Genomic DNA, 15,939 nt, shown 5'->3' with positions numbered 1-15,939 from the left:
GAGACAGGCTGAGAGAAGAGATCCAGTCCTTGAAGAATGTTTATATTTAAAGAACAAAAAACAGAAGAGGAGCCAAAAGCAATGAAGAAGGGGCAGGCGTGATTAGAGGAGGAGAGTCAGGACAATAAACTGTGCAGCAGCTTAGAGAAGACAGAGCCTCGGTAAAGACGAGGCAGCAGAGCCAGGGTGCAGAAAGGCCAGGGAGCGTGGACAGAGGGCACAACTATGACTTTCAATCAGGAACCGGTCAGCGACCACTCAGACACAGATTTCAGCAGGCGTGGAGATGGAAGCCAGGCTGCAAAGGCATGAATGGCGAGCATGACGAAATGGAGGCAGTGAAGACAGTCTGAGGGAAGGAAGGCTTCAGAGGCAGGTAAGACAGGCTTTAGAAGACCGAGTTGGAAGACAATGGTTCTGAAAGGGGCGGAGAAGATGAAGGGGGGGCCCCAGGCAGGAGGAGCACGTTTCTGCTGAGATAGCTGCCCTAGAGAAAGTCCTTCTTTCTCTTCAAAGTTTCCATGACAGAAGAAAGACCTGGTGGTGGTGGCTAAGAGGGTGGGGATGGTGTTATAGCAGGGGCCACCTTAGTTAGAGCCTCCACAAACAATGAAATCTAGAGCACAGACCTGGGCTGGGGCAAGTACAGGTATGGGAGTCTGATTACAAACTTAGTCTTTACCTACAAACTACTAGACCCTTCCTATATCCAACACCATCAAGAGTCTCTTCTGCTTAGATGTCACGCTGTGTCTGGTGCTTTTTATCAGGCCTGGGTCCTTGGGGAGCAACCCCAGCCTAACTCTGTGGATCTCATATTACTAAGGAAATCTGTACTGAGACTAAAATCTTGAACTTTCAGCTTAGCTTCTCATTTTTTCATGCTACATGGTAGCACTTTGGTCCACTAAGTAAGTGATAATATCCCCTTCATCAAGAGGAACTTGACTATTTTACATGTGCCACTGGCCTAACTAGATTCCTGGTCCTGGTCTATTAGGACCCCCTGACTTTATCCTAGCCACCAGCCGGACGGCATGGAAGTTTCCTCATCGTAAAATGTGAGCTGACTCTAGGTGATATCTAACATTCTGAAGAGCTTTAAAGTCCTAAGGTTCTAAGTAGACACTGCATGGAACTTTTGCTATTTTTTTTTCTGGTTCCTTATGACTATACTTATTATTTCTGAACCAGTATCTATTTTTAAAAATATATATATCTTTATTGATTTCAGAAAGGGGAAGGGAGAGGGAAAGAGAGAGACAGATAGAAACATCAATGATGAGCGAGTCATTGATCGGCTGCCTCCTGCACACCCCCTACTGGGGATCGAGCCTGAAACCCAAGTATGAGCCCTGACCGGGAATCAAACTGCGATCTCCTGGATCATAGGTCGATGCTCAACCACTGAGCCATGTTGGCTGGGCTGAACCAGTACCTAAATTTGAGATTTTTTTTATCTGGCAGAAAGGATGTGATATGAGCATCAATGCATTCTTTTTATCATCAGCTTACTCACCGCTCTTCGTTGTTTTCCATCTGATTAGGAAAAGCGGCGAAGTCTAGCAGCAGTTTAATGGCATCAAGGTACCCGTTGTTACAGGACCAGTGCAAAGCTGTTCTCCCCTATGAGCATGAGCAAAAATCAAGTACATTTGCAACAGGTACTTTTGGACACACAGCTATTTATGCTAGCTCAAAAAATAAACAAGTTTCTCCCCAAATTACTTAATTACAATAAGGGAATCTCTTCATTTGGCAAACTGTCATTTTACTTAATTTCAGTGAACAAAGAAAAAATACTCTACCCGGAGTAGGCAATATAGAAAAGACGCAGGACATCTACCTCTTTGTCTTGAATGTTAGGGTCTGCGTTGTTCTCCATGAGCACAGCCATGCAGTTGATATACCCCCCATAAGCAGCGCACTGCAAAGGGGTTCTTCCTGCGTAATCCTGCACATTTGGATTGATCTTATTTTCTATCAATATCTGGCAAACATCAGCATTTCCTCCCAGCGCTGCCCAATGTAGAAGAGAATGTCCATCTTGGTCAACTAGATCTACCCTTGCTCCACCTGAAAAGCAAGAATATAATGAAAATGACTAATATACAGAGCATGTATCAAACTTTTAAAAAATATGTAATAGTCCCTTAAATGCTCCACGCTTAGCATTATGCTCCCACGTGTGTTATCTACTTCAGATTTTTACAACAAGCCTGTACATTGGTAAGGGTAGGCATCATTTCCCTTTTACAGAAAATAAAACAGGATAAGGCAGGGGAAGTGACTGCCAAACTCCCACAACTACCAACAGGTGGAGCTAGGCCCTTGCATTTCCAGAAGCCAGGTGGGGTGGGGGGCTCTTCCTTCCATCCTTCTACCCAGGTGGCTCTGCCACATAAGGCTGTACATTTCAAATGGCGAATGCAAGAATTCCTACCTTTTGAGAGTAACTTATTAGGAGCACTCTTCATAACCAACCTTTAATAAGTGTCTGAATCACGTCTTTGTGTCCCATCTCACAGGCTCGGAAAAGTGGAGTATGTTTCATGACATCAGTAGCATCTACTTGAGCATTATTTTCCAATAATAACTTCACGGTGCTGACGTGGCCAGAAAGGGCAGCAGCATGTAAAGCTGAAAAGGGAGCAAGAGAAGGTGATAAACTCTTTAATAACAACTTCACCTCTTTATTATTCTAACTATGTATATTTCCTCTTGATTTCCCCATCATTTTGGCTAAATGCAATCTGAGCTTAAGGATTCTCTACTTTTCACTTCTGTAGATTTCTATCTTCCTTTCTATTCCTGTGTACTACTCACACTTCCCCCTTTCCTTCTACCTTTCTTATCTCACGGTTTTCTTCCTTTCCATCTTGTTGGTCTGAAATGGCCCCCTCTTCTCAGTTACTAGTTTACTATTTTTCCTCTTTCTGAGAGAGCAAGAGAACAAAAACAAAAAAATGACAAGTAATTTAAATGATGCCGGCAATTCTGCCACCAACACACTAAATAAGCATGTGCTCGAGGGATGTGTGACAGGAGACATCAATCGTTCCTTCAGTGGGTTACACGTGCTACTGAGAGTTTGCACATCTTACTGCACTGAGTGCATTTTTCATGCAACATGGATCCAAAGGCAAGTCAGCAATTTCCTCAGGGCCCAATTTATGAAACAGCAATTTGTTTCAGCATTGGAGAGAACACTGAGATGGAATGTGGTTTGAAAGACTAACTGTGACTATATGTGAGCTTCATGTTGGGCTGGCCCTTGCCTATGCTGCTCCACTCCAGTGCTTGTCTCATGCCACCACTCTTTAAATTCTATTTAAATTCACTCTTTAAATTCTGCTGAATTTGCGTGGATGACTAGAGGCCTGGGCCAATTCTTTCTAAGTATTATGGCTCTATAGTGCCTAGGAACAATGTTTCTTTCATAAAGTGTGACCCATGAATCAGAACGTAGGATGCCTATAAAATTGCAGATTCCTGGGGATTTGTTGAGAACCTACTATGGGCTGGGTATTAGTGTAATGATGGGAATTCAGCAGGGAATAAAACAGATAAGGTTACATTCTAATAGGGGAAGCAAAAAAACCCAAAAAATCCAACCCCAAATACATAAACAAGAAAGTATTAGATAGTGATGAATGGTATAATTGAAGTAATAAGTAATAAAAAGGAGTACTTCTGATTGGTGGTTAGGGAAAGTGTTGCTAAGGAGCTGACATTTAAGTTGAGACCTGAATTATAAAAGAGAAAAATGTGGCAATCTGGAGAGGGAGTAGCTTGGGCAAAGGGAAAGGCCAGTACAGGACAGGAATGACTATGTTTAAGGAAGGCAAGGAGCTGTAGCACAGCAGGTAGAAAAAGCCAGTTCTGCCAGCTCCTCTGTGTACAGAAGGCAATTGATCGATGTTTCTCTCATGTTGATGTTTCTTTCTGTCTCTCTCCCCCTTCCTGTCTCTCTACAAAAATAAAAATAAAAATAAAAAAATAAGTAAATCCTTGGGTGAGGATGAAAAAAAGGCAAAACTTTTTTGATATTACCTAAAAACTCTTTAAAAAATAATTTAGAAGGTGTGGTGGTACAGGTGTAGGGAGAGAGATTATTAGGTGCAGCGACTTCCCTCTCCACTCTTCCCCTAGAGCTGGACCAACGGTTTTGGTGGCAAAGAAAGATCTTATCCAGGACAACACATAGATGCAAATGGCTCTGGCATGTTTCTACAAATAAGAAAACATAATATTGAGAAGCTTGAGGCTGACTATTTATTCTATTCAGTGTTATTATGCTGTTGTGTGATTTTTCTTTCTGACTTGCAATTAAAATACAGTACACAAGGAGACCTCCAGCTGACAGTGAATGCTAAAAAATGTGTTTGTTAACCAGCACATAGTTAAAGGACTCTCTTAATTAGAGAAAGAGACTGAAAGAAGCAACTAGTAAGAGCTTTTGATGCAAAGCTGACTTGCAGCTTTGAAGCTTCTAGAGTCATGGGAGGTTATCTCTAAAATAGCAGGATGAGGTAATGCTATTCAAATCTGAGAAAAGAGCAAATTAAATGAGACTGGTGAGGATATTCTTATCTGTGTGAAAATATGGATGAGAATATACTTAGATGTGTACATTCCTTAAAATAACTCTAAATTTTTGAAAATGTAATTAATAACTACTAAATATGCATAGTTTTAAAGTACAGGTTTATGCTTTTTTACACTAAGATAGTCAGAAGAGTTCCCATAATTATATCTAAGGAGCAACCAGGGTTATAAACCAAATGCCACCATTCACCTGGTAGAAACATAGGCCAATTTTAGCCATAATACTTGGAGGAAATAAGGCCTTTGAGTGATATCCTGGCAACGTAAACTAAAAATGTACAGATGAAAGTCAAACAATATTAGATTAGGAACAATGATTTTAAGGTACTGATGGGGGAAGGGCACCCAATAATAAGACTATAGTTGTTTAATGATCATTTACCTTCCTAACTATAGATAAGAGATTTTCCTACAGACTCTGGGAAATTGGAGTATGTGCTGCAAGAAGAAAAACAGGACTGTAAAAAAGATAAGAGACCCTTGGGGCCCGATGGTCCATTACTCAGAAAAGAAAATACATTTTGAGAACAGACAAAAGGACAGGAGACAAATTGATTTTGTTGCTATGCCTGGACCCTGACCCCCTCCGGGAGTTTGCCTCAGGAATGCTGACCATTCTCAGTCCCAGGAACTAGTGGAACTGGGTTTTAATACCATTGAAAATTAACTACCTTGTTATCAGACTTCAAGACCCTGGAAGGAGACACACAGACCATGGACCCTGAAGCCATTTTCCTTCCCCCCTTCTTCCCCCTTGCATGCAGCTTTCTTTCTTATCCCTATATAATCAGCCAGCTAGTAGGAGGTGGGAGAGCAGAGTTTTCAGGGTGACCAACTGCTCTCTCCATACTACGGGCATTATTGGAATAAATGCTCATATCTGATTCAACCTTGTCTCTGCTTAATTTGGCTCAAGTAGTGAAGGTAGCCCAGATCCACTGTGTCCGGTTTCATACTATTGTACAAGTTTTATAGCATCATCTACATTTGGGAGCATGAATGAAAGCAAATCAATTATGTCTGCCAGTTCTTACCTGTACCTCCATACTTGTCTGCCATGTTGATATCAATGTCAGATTTTAAACTCAACATGGTCCTAAGGACATCATCACTGCCTTTCCCAGCAGCCCACATAAAGGATGTTCTTCCTTCGAGGTCTGAATCATCTTTTACTGAAGGATGTTTTAAAAAGACTTTAACTGTTTCCTGTAAGAAAACTTCATTTAAAAATTTGAGACAAGAGAGTAGTATTTTTTGCGGTAACAAAGCCACTGTTATATGTGACTTCAACTAAGAAGCAAAGTATTTTTCCCTACTTTTGAATCAAAGGAAATAACTGTAGGGTGTCTTTTTTTTGTTACTGTTGCTGTTTTTCAAAAAGAGAAGTGAATTGTCTTATAAATTAATAAAGTCCAAGAAAATCAAGGGACTTGAAATTGAACTTAGAATTTTGCATAATTATTAAAAAATCATCTCTAGGACTGGCAGATTATCTAAAACAAGTATTTCTTTGACTGAACATCCATTTAGTCAATGTTCTACCATTCTTTCTTAGTCCCATTAGTATAGTTACTTAATTACTGGTATCTGTACATATGTTAAATTTGGAGTCTAAGACTTGGGTTCAGGATCTGGGAAAGTCATTTAATCTCTTGGAACCTTGGTTTCTTCATCTGTAAACAGAGATAATGTGACCTATCTCATAGCATGTTCCATCTCACAGTCCTATGTTGAAACATGGAGTGTGTTCTGATTTTCGTAGATTGACTAGACTGGGCTAACTGATTATCTTATCTATTTGTAATAAGAAAGAGATCCTCCTCAAAATCTACTTTGTATTTTTCTGAGCTCTTGGAAGATAAAAGAAGATAATGGTTTGCCAAAACTCTAGGTGATAAATAAATGTTTATGAATGTCAGGAAGAAAGGACTATAGCTATAATTCTTGTGAATACCAGAGAGTAAGAAGGGTGGAAATAAGATATTTTAGCAATCTGAGTATTCAATGGTGCAGCTGGGAAGGTCAGGAAGATAGAATTATACTATGCTGATGATAGCATTCTTATAATTTAATAAAACCAAGGGTTTCACTATGCATACCATGTAGAAGGCATCAAAATCAACTGTGACTGCTTTAATGTGTGCCTCTTTGGATGAGTCTCTGGTTCTTGGTTGCCCCTCATGCTCAGGAAGCTGAAGCAGCCTAGACACTACCATGTTCTGACTGGATTGAAATAATGGAGGAGAAAGTGCTTTGTAAATTATAAAGGGTGGTAAGTGAAGAACTGTTAGTATTATTCAATATCTTTGGAAATATCAATAATTCATATGATTGCTTTCTCAGATATATAATGTACATAATTAGCACTAGTAATAATAAGAATGCATTCTATTTCTTGAGTACCTGCTCAATGCCAAGGCTACAGAAGGCACTTGTCATAACTTTCTCTAATCCTTACAACAATCCTGAAAGAAAAGGCACAATGATCATCATTTTACGTATGAAGAAACTAAGACTCAAAAGGTTAAGAAACTTGTGCAAGGTCACATGACTAGCAAGTAGCACAGTCAGAAGTGCAGCCAAGGTTTGCCTAGTTCTAAAGCCATACTGCCTTCAGGACAATTGTAGATTGCTGAACACTAAGTTGTCCTTAGTGTTATAAAAGTAACAAAAAGATGAAGTACACTTAAGGTTAAGCAAATATTACCCTGAAGAGTTAAAATAAAAACTGCATAAAACTTCATTTGAGTAACAATTTTATAAAAACCCAGACTATCACTTGCATTTCAGAGTTAACAGTATGAACAATAACTGCTGTACAAACACAAAAAAGCATATGGAAAGTGGTGAAATTTGAATAAGGCCAGTGGACTGTATCAGTGCCAATTTCCTATTTATGAGATGGTATTATATTTTTGCACGATGTTACCATTGAGGTAGATGGGGTGAAGGGAACATGGGATCTCGCTGTTTCATTTTTTAGAACTGCCTATGAATGTACAACCATTTCAAAATTAAAATTTAATTAAGAAAAAAGATAACTGTCACGTTTTACTTACAGCAAAGTTACTCTGAGCTGCATAGTGCAAAGGTGTTGCTCCTTGGCTGTCGGATGGGATGGTTCCAGACTTATTTCTTTCTAAAAGGAGATGAACAATCTGTGCATGGCCTGGAAGCAGACACAACAAGGTAGCGATCACATACAAAGAACATTAATTAATTTATAATCTATTCAAAGGGGTAAGAGAAATCACTGGCACATAATACAACATTCAAGATGGTTTCTGAGTAGTGGCCCTTGGTGCAGTCTCTTCTAACTTCTCATTAAAATACTATGATATTGTAGAACAAAGGCAAAAACTACAACATTAAAAACCTAAATCTTCAATCAGGGAGGAAATGACATTAATTACTATTGCCAGATTGAGGAAAAGAATATTCAGTATCAGCTTATTGCATTCCCTGGCTTCGGCTTATAAAACTGCCCATAGGAAAGGTGGAAGGTGCACTGAAAGCCAGCCCCATGCAGCCGTCTAGTCTCCAGGTCCCACTGCACAACCAATCTAAACTGCACGGCTGTTCTCTTCTGTCCAGGAGGGCAAACCGTAACACAATCTCCTGTGATCTCAGAGGCCTCATATCCATCCCTTCTAACCTCCCTCCCCCAGTCTTTAAACATCTAAGCAATGATTTCAAATCCCAGAAAGCAAGTGGGCAGGAATGAGGAGGTGGTGGCGGAGGAATTCTGGAGTGCATTCTGCAGGATGTGGTCTCCACAAGTGAAGAACTGTAGAAAGGATCAGAGAATGAACAAACCTGGTGGAGTGTATTTTTAAACCTGAATTTCATAAATTCTCTCGCTTCAGCATATTGAAGAAGCGGCAATGAAGAAGATGCCACATCAGCAGAGCAAGGGCGTGCTGCAGGAAAGCCAGGCAGGGAGAAGAGCTCTGGTGAGCGCTGTGCTCGTGGACCTGCTCTCCAGTATGGTCTGAGGCAGACTTCTCCAGGACACAGACACAGCAGGATCAAAGGCAACCTATGCCACGTGGCCAACTGAAACACATCTTATCTTGTTTGGAGGGCAAAACACCATCAGAAAGATGAAGAGCACCCCTCAGAAAGTGATCTAGAGAAGGATCCAGAGGAAAATTTCAGGAAACTGCTCAGCATTTTCAACTAAGTGCTAAGAGATGGCCTCAATGAAACGACACAGAGTATCTTAAGTGGAAAATGGGCTGAAATAAAAAGGTGATGGAAGGAATTAAAAAAGGAAATAGAGATAAAAGGAAATACGGATAAAAGAAGGAAATCAAATACAATCTCTAAGAGGCAGAAAAAAGCAGAACTGACGGAACAAAAAGTCAATTTAGTGATGTGGAGACAAATCTGTGAAGTCTTCCCAGAATGCAGAAAAAAGGGAAAAAGGGATGCAACTGCACATTGAAATGATCGCTAAATAACAATAATAAATCAGATTATAAAATTGAATGCACATGTAAAAATTCATTTTCAGAAGAGACATGTGTAATTTAAAAATTAAGGTCACAATAATAATTGGGGGAAAACCTCAGTTATATTAACAAATGCTGAAAGAGTGATAAATAAAAGTGTGCTAACTCCTCGTTTTAAATAGGTGGGATTCAACAGATGCAGTTTTGCTCTTGACTTTGACTCAGATTTTAAAAAGTTTGGGATCAATTTAAACGTAACCACTAATAAAACCTAAATAACCTCCGGAAACATTAGGCAATTCAAAACCAAATAACAGCTAACCTAATCCACACACCTAAAAGCAGAAAACAAAGGAAACAGAAACACAAAAGCAAACTTTTAAAATAACAAAACCCAAAACACCAATAATACTCAAAGAACAGAATAGCAGAAAAAAATAACAAATAATACATATTATAAAAATGACTCTTAATGGGTACAACTCCTGCACTAAAAGAGAAAGACTCCCAGATTGCCCCCCAAATCACACACACATATGCACTCTCTCATCTAAAAAAGTGATCCCCAAAAAGCTTAAGTAAAAGGCATATGAGGAAAATATAAAGAAAAAGATCAAATATGATTGCATAGCACACACATAAAATTAAAGCCCTCCCCCCCCAAAATAGAGGCACTGAATGTGAAAAGAGGATTATTTTACATTTATATTTGTCAATAAATGTGCGTTACTTTTATGATAAAAATTAGAAGACATGGTGTTAAAATTAAAACTAATATATGACAGAGAACACATTTATATTACTAAAATTTAAGCATGAACAGAGGGATTTAAGTGTAAAGTTAGTGCCACATAATTAAAAATTAAAACAATTAAATAGAAGATGAGAGTTAGGGAAAGAGAAGGCACAGAAAGCTGCCTGTACTCAGGCAGTTCCTCCTACTGTCGATCTTTTAATTCACATTCAACTTACCTAGTAAAGCTGCCCAGTGAAGTGGGGTTCGAAATAAGTTATCATATGATGTTATATTGCAGCTTTCATACGAGGTTAAGACATCAACCACGGTCACATTCCCATCAGCGACGGCAAAGTGAAGAGGTGTCCGACCCTCATAGTCTTGCCAGTTCAGTAAAGACTCCGTTGGAGCAGCATCCTATTTTTAAGGAACCAGAGACATCAGACACATAGAATCCTCAATAAAATACATTTGACAAAAGTATTAACTGAGCAGTTTTCTAAACCTCTATGTTCTCTCTAGCATAATAAAGTGATAAAATTCAGAAAAAAGCAGTCTATATCTTTAAATTTTAATTTATTGACATAGGTATCAATATTTTGTGCTTTTGTATCTGTTATGGATTGAGTTAAAGCTGTATGCTTTGTTCTTTTGCTCCCTATGTATACATCTATAAATTACAGAAATTGTGAATGTATGCCCTTAATATTCACACTTATGCAATATACTCCATATATCCTTTGGCAATTTTTTTCTTTCAATAGTATACTTTGGGGTATCTATGCTGATACTAGTTCATTTGTTAAACCACAAGGTAGTTACCCATTCTCCTACTGAGAGGTACTTAGGTCACTCACATTTTCCCACAATTAACAAGAATGCTGCAATGAACGTGCTTCCTTAATAGCACATATGTGAGATTTTTCTGTAGACTAAAAACCTAGAAGGAGAATTACTGGGTTGAAGGATATCTAGACTAAAAACCTAGAAGGAGAATTACTGGATTAAAGGATACGCTGTTCTCAGATGGTTGTACCAATGAACATACCCATGACAAGGTGTAAAAGTTTTTATTTCCCAAATGCTGGCACAAATTAACCATTTGGTATTATCAAGCTTACTACATTTCCCCCTTATAGGTATAAAAAGCATTTCACTGGTGTTTTGATTTGTATTTTTGGGAAAGGCTACTCAGGTCTAGCAGCACTGCTGTACTCACCAAAATGCATCGCACTGTATGAACGGCGCTCGGATCTTTGTGGTTGGCTGCCCAGTGAAGTGGGATCTTGCCTTCGACATCGGGAATCCCAATGTTGGAATCATGCTTGATGAGCAGCTTCACGTGCTCAGGGTTGTTGTAGTAGGCACTCCAATGCAGAGCTGTTTGCTGCAAAATTGAGATTCTCAGAATAACAACAGTAACAATAACAGCAGGGTAAATTTTCCCCAGGCTTTTACTGTGTAATAGGCACTTTTGTAAGAGTTTTATATATTTTATCTTGTGTGGTCATCATGACAATTCTGGAAGAAAGTACCCTGGAATTTGCATGTGACTGATGAGGAAACTGAGCACAAGGAGGACAAGTAATCTGCTCAAGGACATAAAGGTAGTAAGTGGCCAAATTGAGATTTTCACCCAGGCAGTTTGCCTCCAGATCTGCCCTCTTCATCATGGCAGCATTTAGGCACCAGGTACTAAGAAATGCTAATACTGAGAAAGAGAAAAGCAGCCCAATAATCTATGAATAACTATTAACGAAGTAAGTGGTGATCTTGATATTGCACCAAGCACCCTAAGAATTTGATACAATATTTTGAATCTTATTATCTGTAAAAAAGAAGATCCATGCATAGGAAATCATAGAATAACTATAACTTTAATGATAAATTGTTAGACCTAGTTACTGATGAAAGATACATTTTGAAAATATAGCAAGACTTGCTTTATTTCAGATAAAAGTTAAAAATGAACATCACGAATGGGTTGGCATTGCTTCAAAATCTCTTCTGCATTCTCATCAACTTTTTCTACCAAGATATTTATTAAGGAGACACACAGAAACTGTTTAGATATACATTATCCCTTTCAAGTAGCACTGTCATCAATCTAATCTAGAATTAGATCATTTAACAGCAAGAACCAAGCTCATTTGTCACAATAAACACTTTATATATATGTGGTATTCAAAGTGTACTTAGAGGCATTTCATATAAAGGGCTGCTATTTAACTTTGTACCTTTTATTTAGAAATAACTGAAGGACAAAAAAAGTCACAAATACAATAGCAGTGAATTGCCTATAACTACATTTTCAATAAGCAATACGTACAGTTTCTGTAATTCTTTTCTTTTCCCATGTTATGTTTGTTTTGAATATGTTTATTGAAATGTAATATTATGTCTGTTGAATCTAAGAGTAAAAAGTTTGGGGTTGTATTTTTTATATTTTTGTTTTTTATTTTTCTAGTCATTCTTTTTTTAGTGTGGTAAAAGATATATATAACATAAAATTTACTATTTTAACAGTTTTTAAGTGTATGGTTCAGTGGCATTAAGTTCACTCAAATTGTTATGCAACCATTCACAGTATTTTTCAAATCCCCAAGCTAAAACTCCATTTAACATTAACTCCTAATTCCCACCTCCTCCCAGCCCCTGGCAACCACTGTTCTACTTTCTGTCTATGAATTTGACTCTTCTAGGTACCTCATAAGTGGAACCATACATTTGTCCTTTTGTGTCTGACATTTCACTTAGCCTAATGTCTTCAAAGTTCATCAATGTTGTAGCATATGTCTAAATTTAATTATTTTTTAAGTCTAACTAATATCCCACTGCATTTTGTTTATCTAGCCATCTGTCATCAGTGGACATTTGGGTAGTTTCCATTTTTTTGGCTATTCTGAATAATGTTTCTATGAAAGTGGATGTACAAATATCTGTCCTAGTTCCTGATTTCAATTCTTTTGGGTGTACACTCAGCAAGAGTATTATTGGGTCATACGATAATTCTGTTTAATTTTTTAGGAACTGCCCTACTGTTTTCCACAGTGACTGTACCAATTTACATTCCTACCAGCATTGCACAGAGGTTCAAGTTTCTCTATATCCTCACCAACACTTGTAATTTGTGTGTGTGTGTAATAAGAGCATCCTAAAGGGTATGAAACAGTATCTCACTGTGGTTTCGATTTGCTTCTCCTTAATGATTAGTGATGGTGAGCATCTTGTTGGCAATTTGTGTATCTTTGGAGAAATGTCTATTCAAGTTCTTGGCCCCTTTTTAATCAAGCTGTTCTTTTGTTGTTCATTTTTAATGTATGTCATAAAATTACTGGTCTGTGACAGATTGGAAATTGAAGAAATGAACTGATCCTTCCCCTCATATACTTTGAGAATCACCGCTCTAGGCGTTTGTCTTGCTCTCCTCTCTGTGCCCCCTGGACTGTGTAGATCTATTTTCCATCTGTCTCACTGGATAACCTCCCATCCTTGTTCAATACAGAAAAACATAGAGACACTGGAAGACAGTAAAAAGTTTGTAGAATATTTGGGGAAGACATAATAAAGCCCAAAGACATTTGTAGCTTCTTAAGTGATTAATGGTTTTTGTGGATTTATCAAAGTGCTTTTTTCAGCAAAATATTAGCACTGTGGAAATGCTGAGTTAGGAATAATATTAGTTTATAGTAAGCTGTATAATAAAGTTGATTACAGAACTCTAGGTTATGTGAGTTACCACTAAACAAAATCTGAAAACTACATGAAGAACACTATGAGTAAAAGGATTATGGAACATAAACATTGTGGGTTTAATCATAAGAGTTTTATTACATGGGAGTGTTAGAGTGAGCAAGACTTTATAATCAAATGCCTTGTGAAAATAAAGAGGATTACTGCACTTGTCTAACTAAAGACCACTTTTTTCCCCCTGTAAAAAATGATCAGGGCAATAACCAGTTGATGAAAACAATGACCGATGTATACACTATGTTAAAATTCAAGAGCAGGGAAGACAGTGGATCCTAGCAATAAATGCCAGAGAGGATGTTAGAGCCAAAATGAAGAGTAACATTTCATAGCTAACACTTACTGAAAGCATACCCTGCACTGGGCATTGTGCTAAACATGTTATATGTATGATCTCATTTTCTTTTCAATACCCTATTTTCCCCTTTGCACAAAAGAGAAAATTGAGGCTGAGGAGTAATTTGCCTAAGGACACAGGTAACAAGTAACCTCAACTTCTAGACCGAAATCCAAGAAATCTGATGCCAAAGCGCAGGCCAGTCAACAACTATGCACTTAGTACACTGTCTCAGGCATCGGCCACCACAAATCTAACCACCATGATCACTATCACAACTAGCTGTGTGTTTTTTAATTTTTATTGATTTTTAGAGAGAGAGGTAGGGAGAGGGATAGGTAGAAACATCTATGACGGAGAAACATCGATTGACTGCCTCCCACACACTCCCTACTGGGGATCAAGCCGTAACCCAGGCATGTTCCCTGACTAGGAACTGAACCAGCAACCTCTTGGTTCATGGGTTGATGTTCAACCACTGTGCCACAGCAGCTGGGCACAACCAGCTGTTAAATAATGGGTTTCTGTTTGAATTCTAGTCCTGCCACTTGGATAGCGGGCAGAATTTTAACCTTCTTGAGCTTCTGGTTCCCCATCTGTAAAAAGGGGATGATACTACCCCCTACACATGGTTGCCAGGAGGATAAACAACAGACTTTAAGTGAAATACTTTACTAGGGCAGCATGTAGGGACTCGGAATTGTTCTACCATGTGCATGAGTGGAATTGAGGCCTTTGTCCATGAGGTTTCATACTATAAAACAGAGCATTTGCTTTCTGCTCTTACGTGTCTTTGATTTTGGCGGTCCATTACCTTGTTTTTATCCTGTGTATCCACTTCTCCTGGTGCCATAAACTTCAGCAGAAGTGCTAAACACTTGGGGTTCTTGTGCCGGGTGGTCAAGTGCAAAGGAGTCATCTCTTCCAGATCCTTCTGCATCCAATTTGCTCTGCGTGTGAGTAAGAGTTTCATGAAACGATAATTTCCCTAAATAAAAAACAAGAGGTGGTAAGAACAAATTCAGTTTGGGGCCTTTTTTTCTTTTTTTAATTTTATAGTGTTTCAAGTATTTTAATTATTCTGCTACAGTATTAACATTCAGAATAATTAAAAAAGGAAAAATACTTGTAATTCTACCACTCTATCAATTGTTTTATTTTTTTATGTTTCCTTCCAATCCCTTTCCATATACATATATAGTTTACATAGTTGCTCGTCAATATTTCATTGTGTAAAAAGCAACATATTTTATTTAACCATTCTAATATCATTTCCAATATTTTCTTTATAGAAACTGCTACAATGTACATTTCTTTTCACATAGTTTTTTTTTTTCTTTTTTCTTAAGAATAAATGATCAGAAACCAATTTACTGGGTCAAAGGAGTTTGTGCATTTTAGTTTTTGGTGTATTCTCCAAATTGCTATCTAGTAGCAGCAATAAGTATATTAGTTTCGGCATATTCTGACCAACAGAGCACATATTATTTATATTTAAAATATGATAACTTTCCGAAATAAGCAGATTTATTTTTTATTGACTTCAGAGAAAGGAAGGGAGAGGGAGAGAGAGACAGAAACATCAATGATGAGAGAGTCATTGATTGGCTGCCCCCTGCTCATCCCCAACTGGGGATCGAGCCCACAATGCGGGCATGTGCCCCGACAGGGAATCGAACCATGACCTCCTGGTTCATAGGTTGACGCTCAACCACTGAGCCATGCAGGCCGGGCTAAGCAGAGATTTTTAAACCTCAATTTACAGGTGAGGGTAGTGAGATTCAGATAGGTTAAATGTTTTGTTCACAGTCATCTGGTTAATAAGGAGGTCATAAAGACACGTATTTACAGGTACAACTAAAGTAGAAGTACCTTCTTCAAACTTTTGGTCCCTGACTCATATGTCACCTAAACACCAACCCAGACGTCACTATAGGCCATCCATTTGCAGGCAATACTCTCCACATCAGCTAAACCCTCCAATCTAGTAGAATCAACTCATCTGGAAGAAGAAACAACTACAAGGGCTAGAGCAACACACTGGCAGGATCCTG

The 15,939-nt window shown here is 38.3% G+C and overlaps 1 protein-coding gene across 1 annotated transcript in view; it reads right to left on the bottom strand.

The window, feature by feature from the left end:
• INVS (inversin) overlaps positions 1 to 15,939 on the bottom strand; it is a 95,737-nt gene that overhangs the window by 32,684 nt on the left and 47,114 nt on the right. The window contains exons 4-11 of the mRNA XM_016225016.2: positions 14,700 to 14,873; positions 11,018 to 11,185; positions 10,035 to 10,215; positions 7,668 to 7,777; positions 5,643 to 5,814; positions 2,485 to 2,640; positions 1,847 to 2,076; positions 1,520 to 1,626 (exon numbers count right to left, since the gene is read on the bottom strand). Of these exons, the coding sequence (XP_016080502.2) occupies positions 1,520 to 1,626; positions 1,847 to 2,076; positions 2,485 to 2,640; positions 5,643 to 5,814; positions 7,668 to 7,777; positions 10,035 to 10,215; positions 11,018 to 11,185; positions 14,700 to 14,873 (1,298 nt within the window). The remainder of the gene's footprint in view (positions 1 to 1,519; positions 1,627 to 1,846; positions 2,077 to 2,484; positions 2,641 to 5,642; positions 5,815 to 7,667; positions 7,778 to 10,034; positions 10,216 to 11,017; positions 11,186 to 14,699; positions 14,874 to 15,939) is intronic.

Source organism: Miniopterus natalensis, chromosome 12 (assembly GCF_054644295.1).
Source record: "Miniopterus natalensis isolate mMinNat1 chromosome 12, mMinNat1.hap1, whole genome shotgun sequence".
Taxonomy (NCBI): Eukaryota; Metazoa; Chordata; class Mammalia; order Chiroptera; family Miniopteridae; genus Miniopterus; species Miniopterus natalensis.
This window is presented reverse-complemented; position numbering and strand designations above follow the sequence as displayed.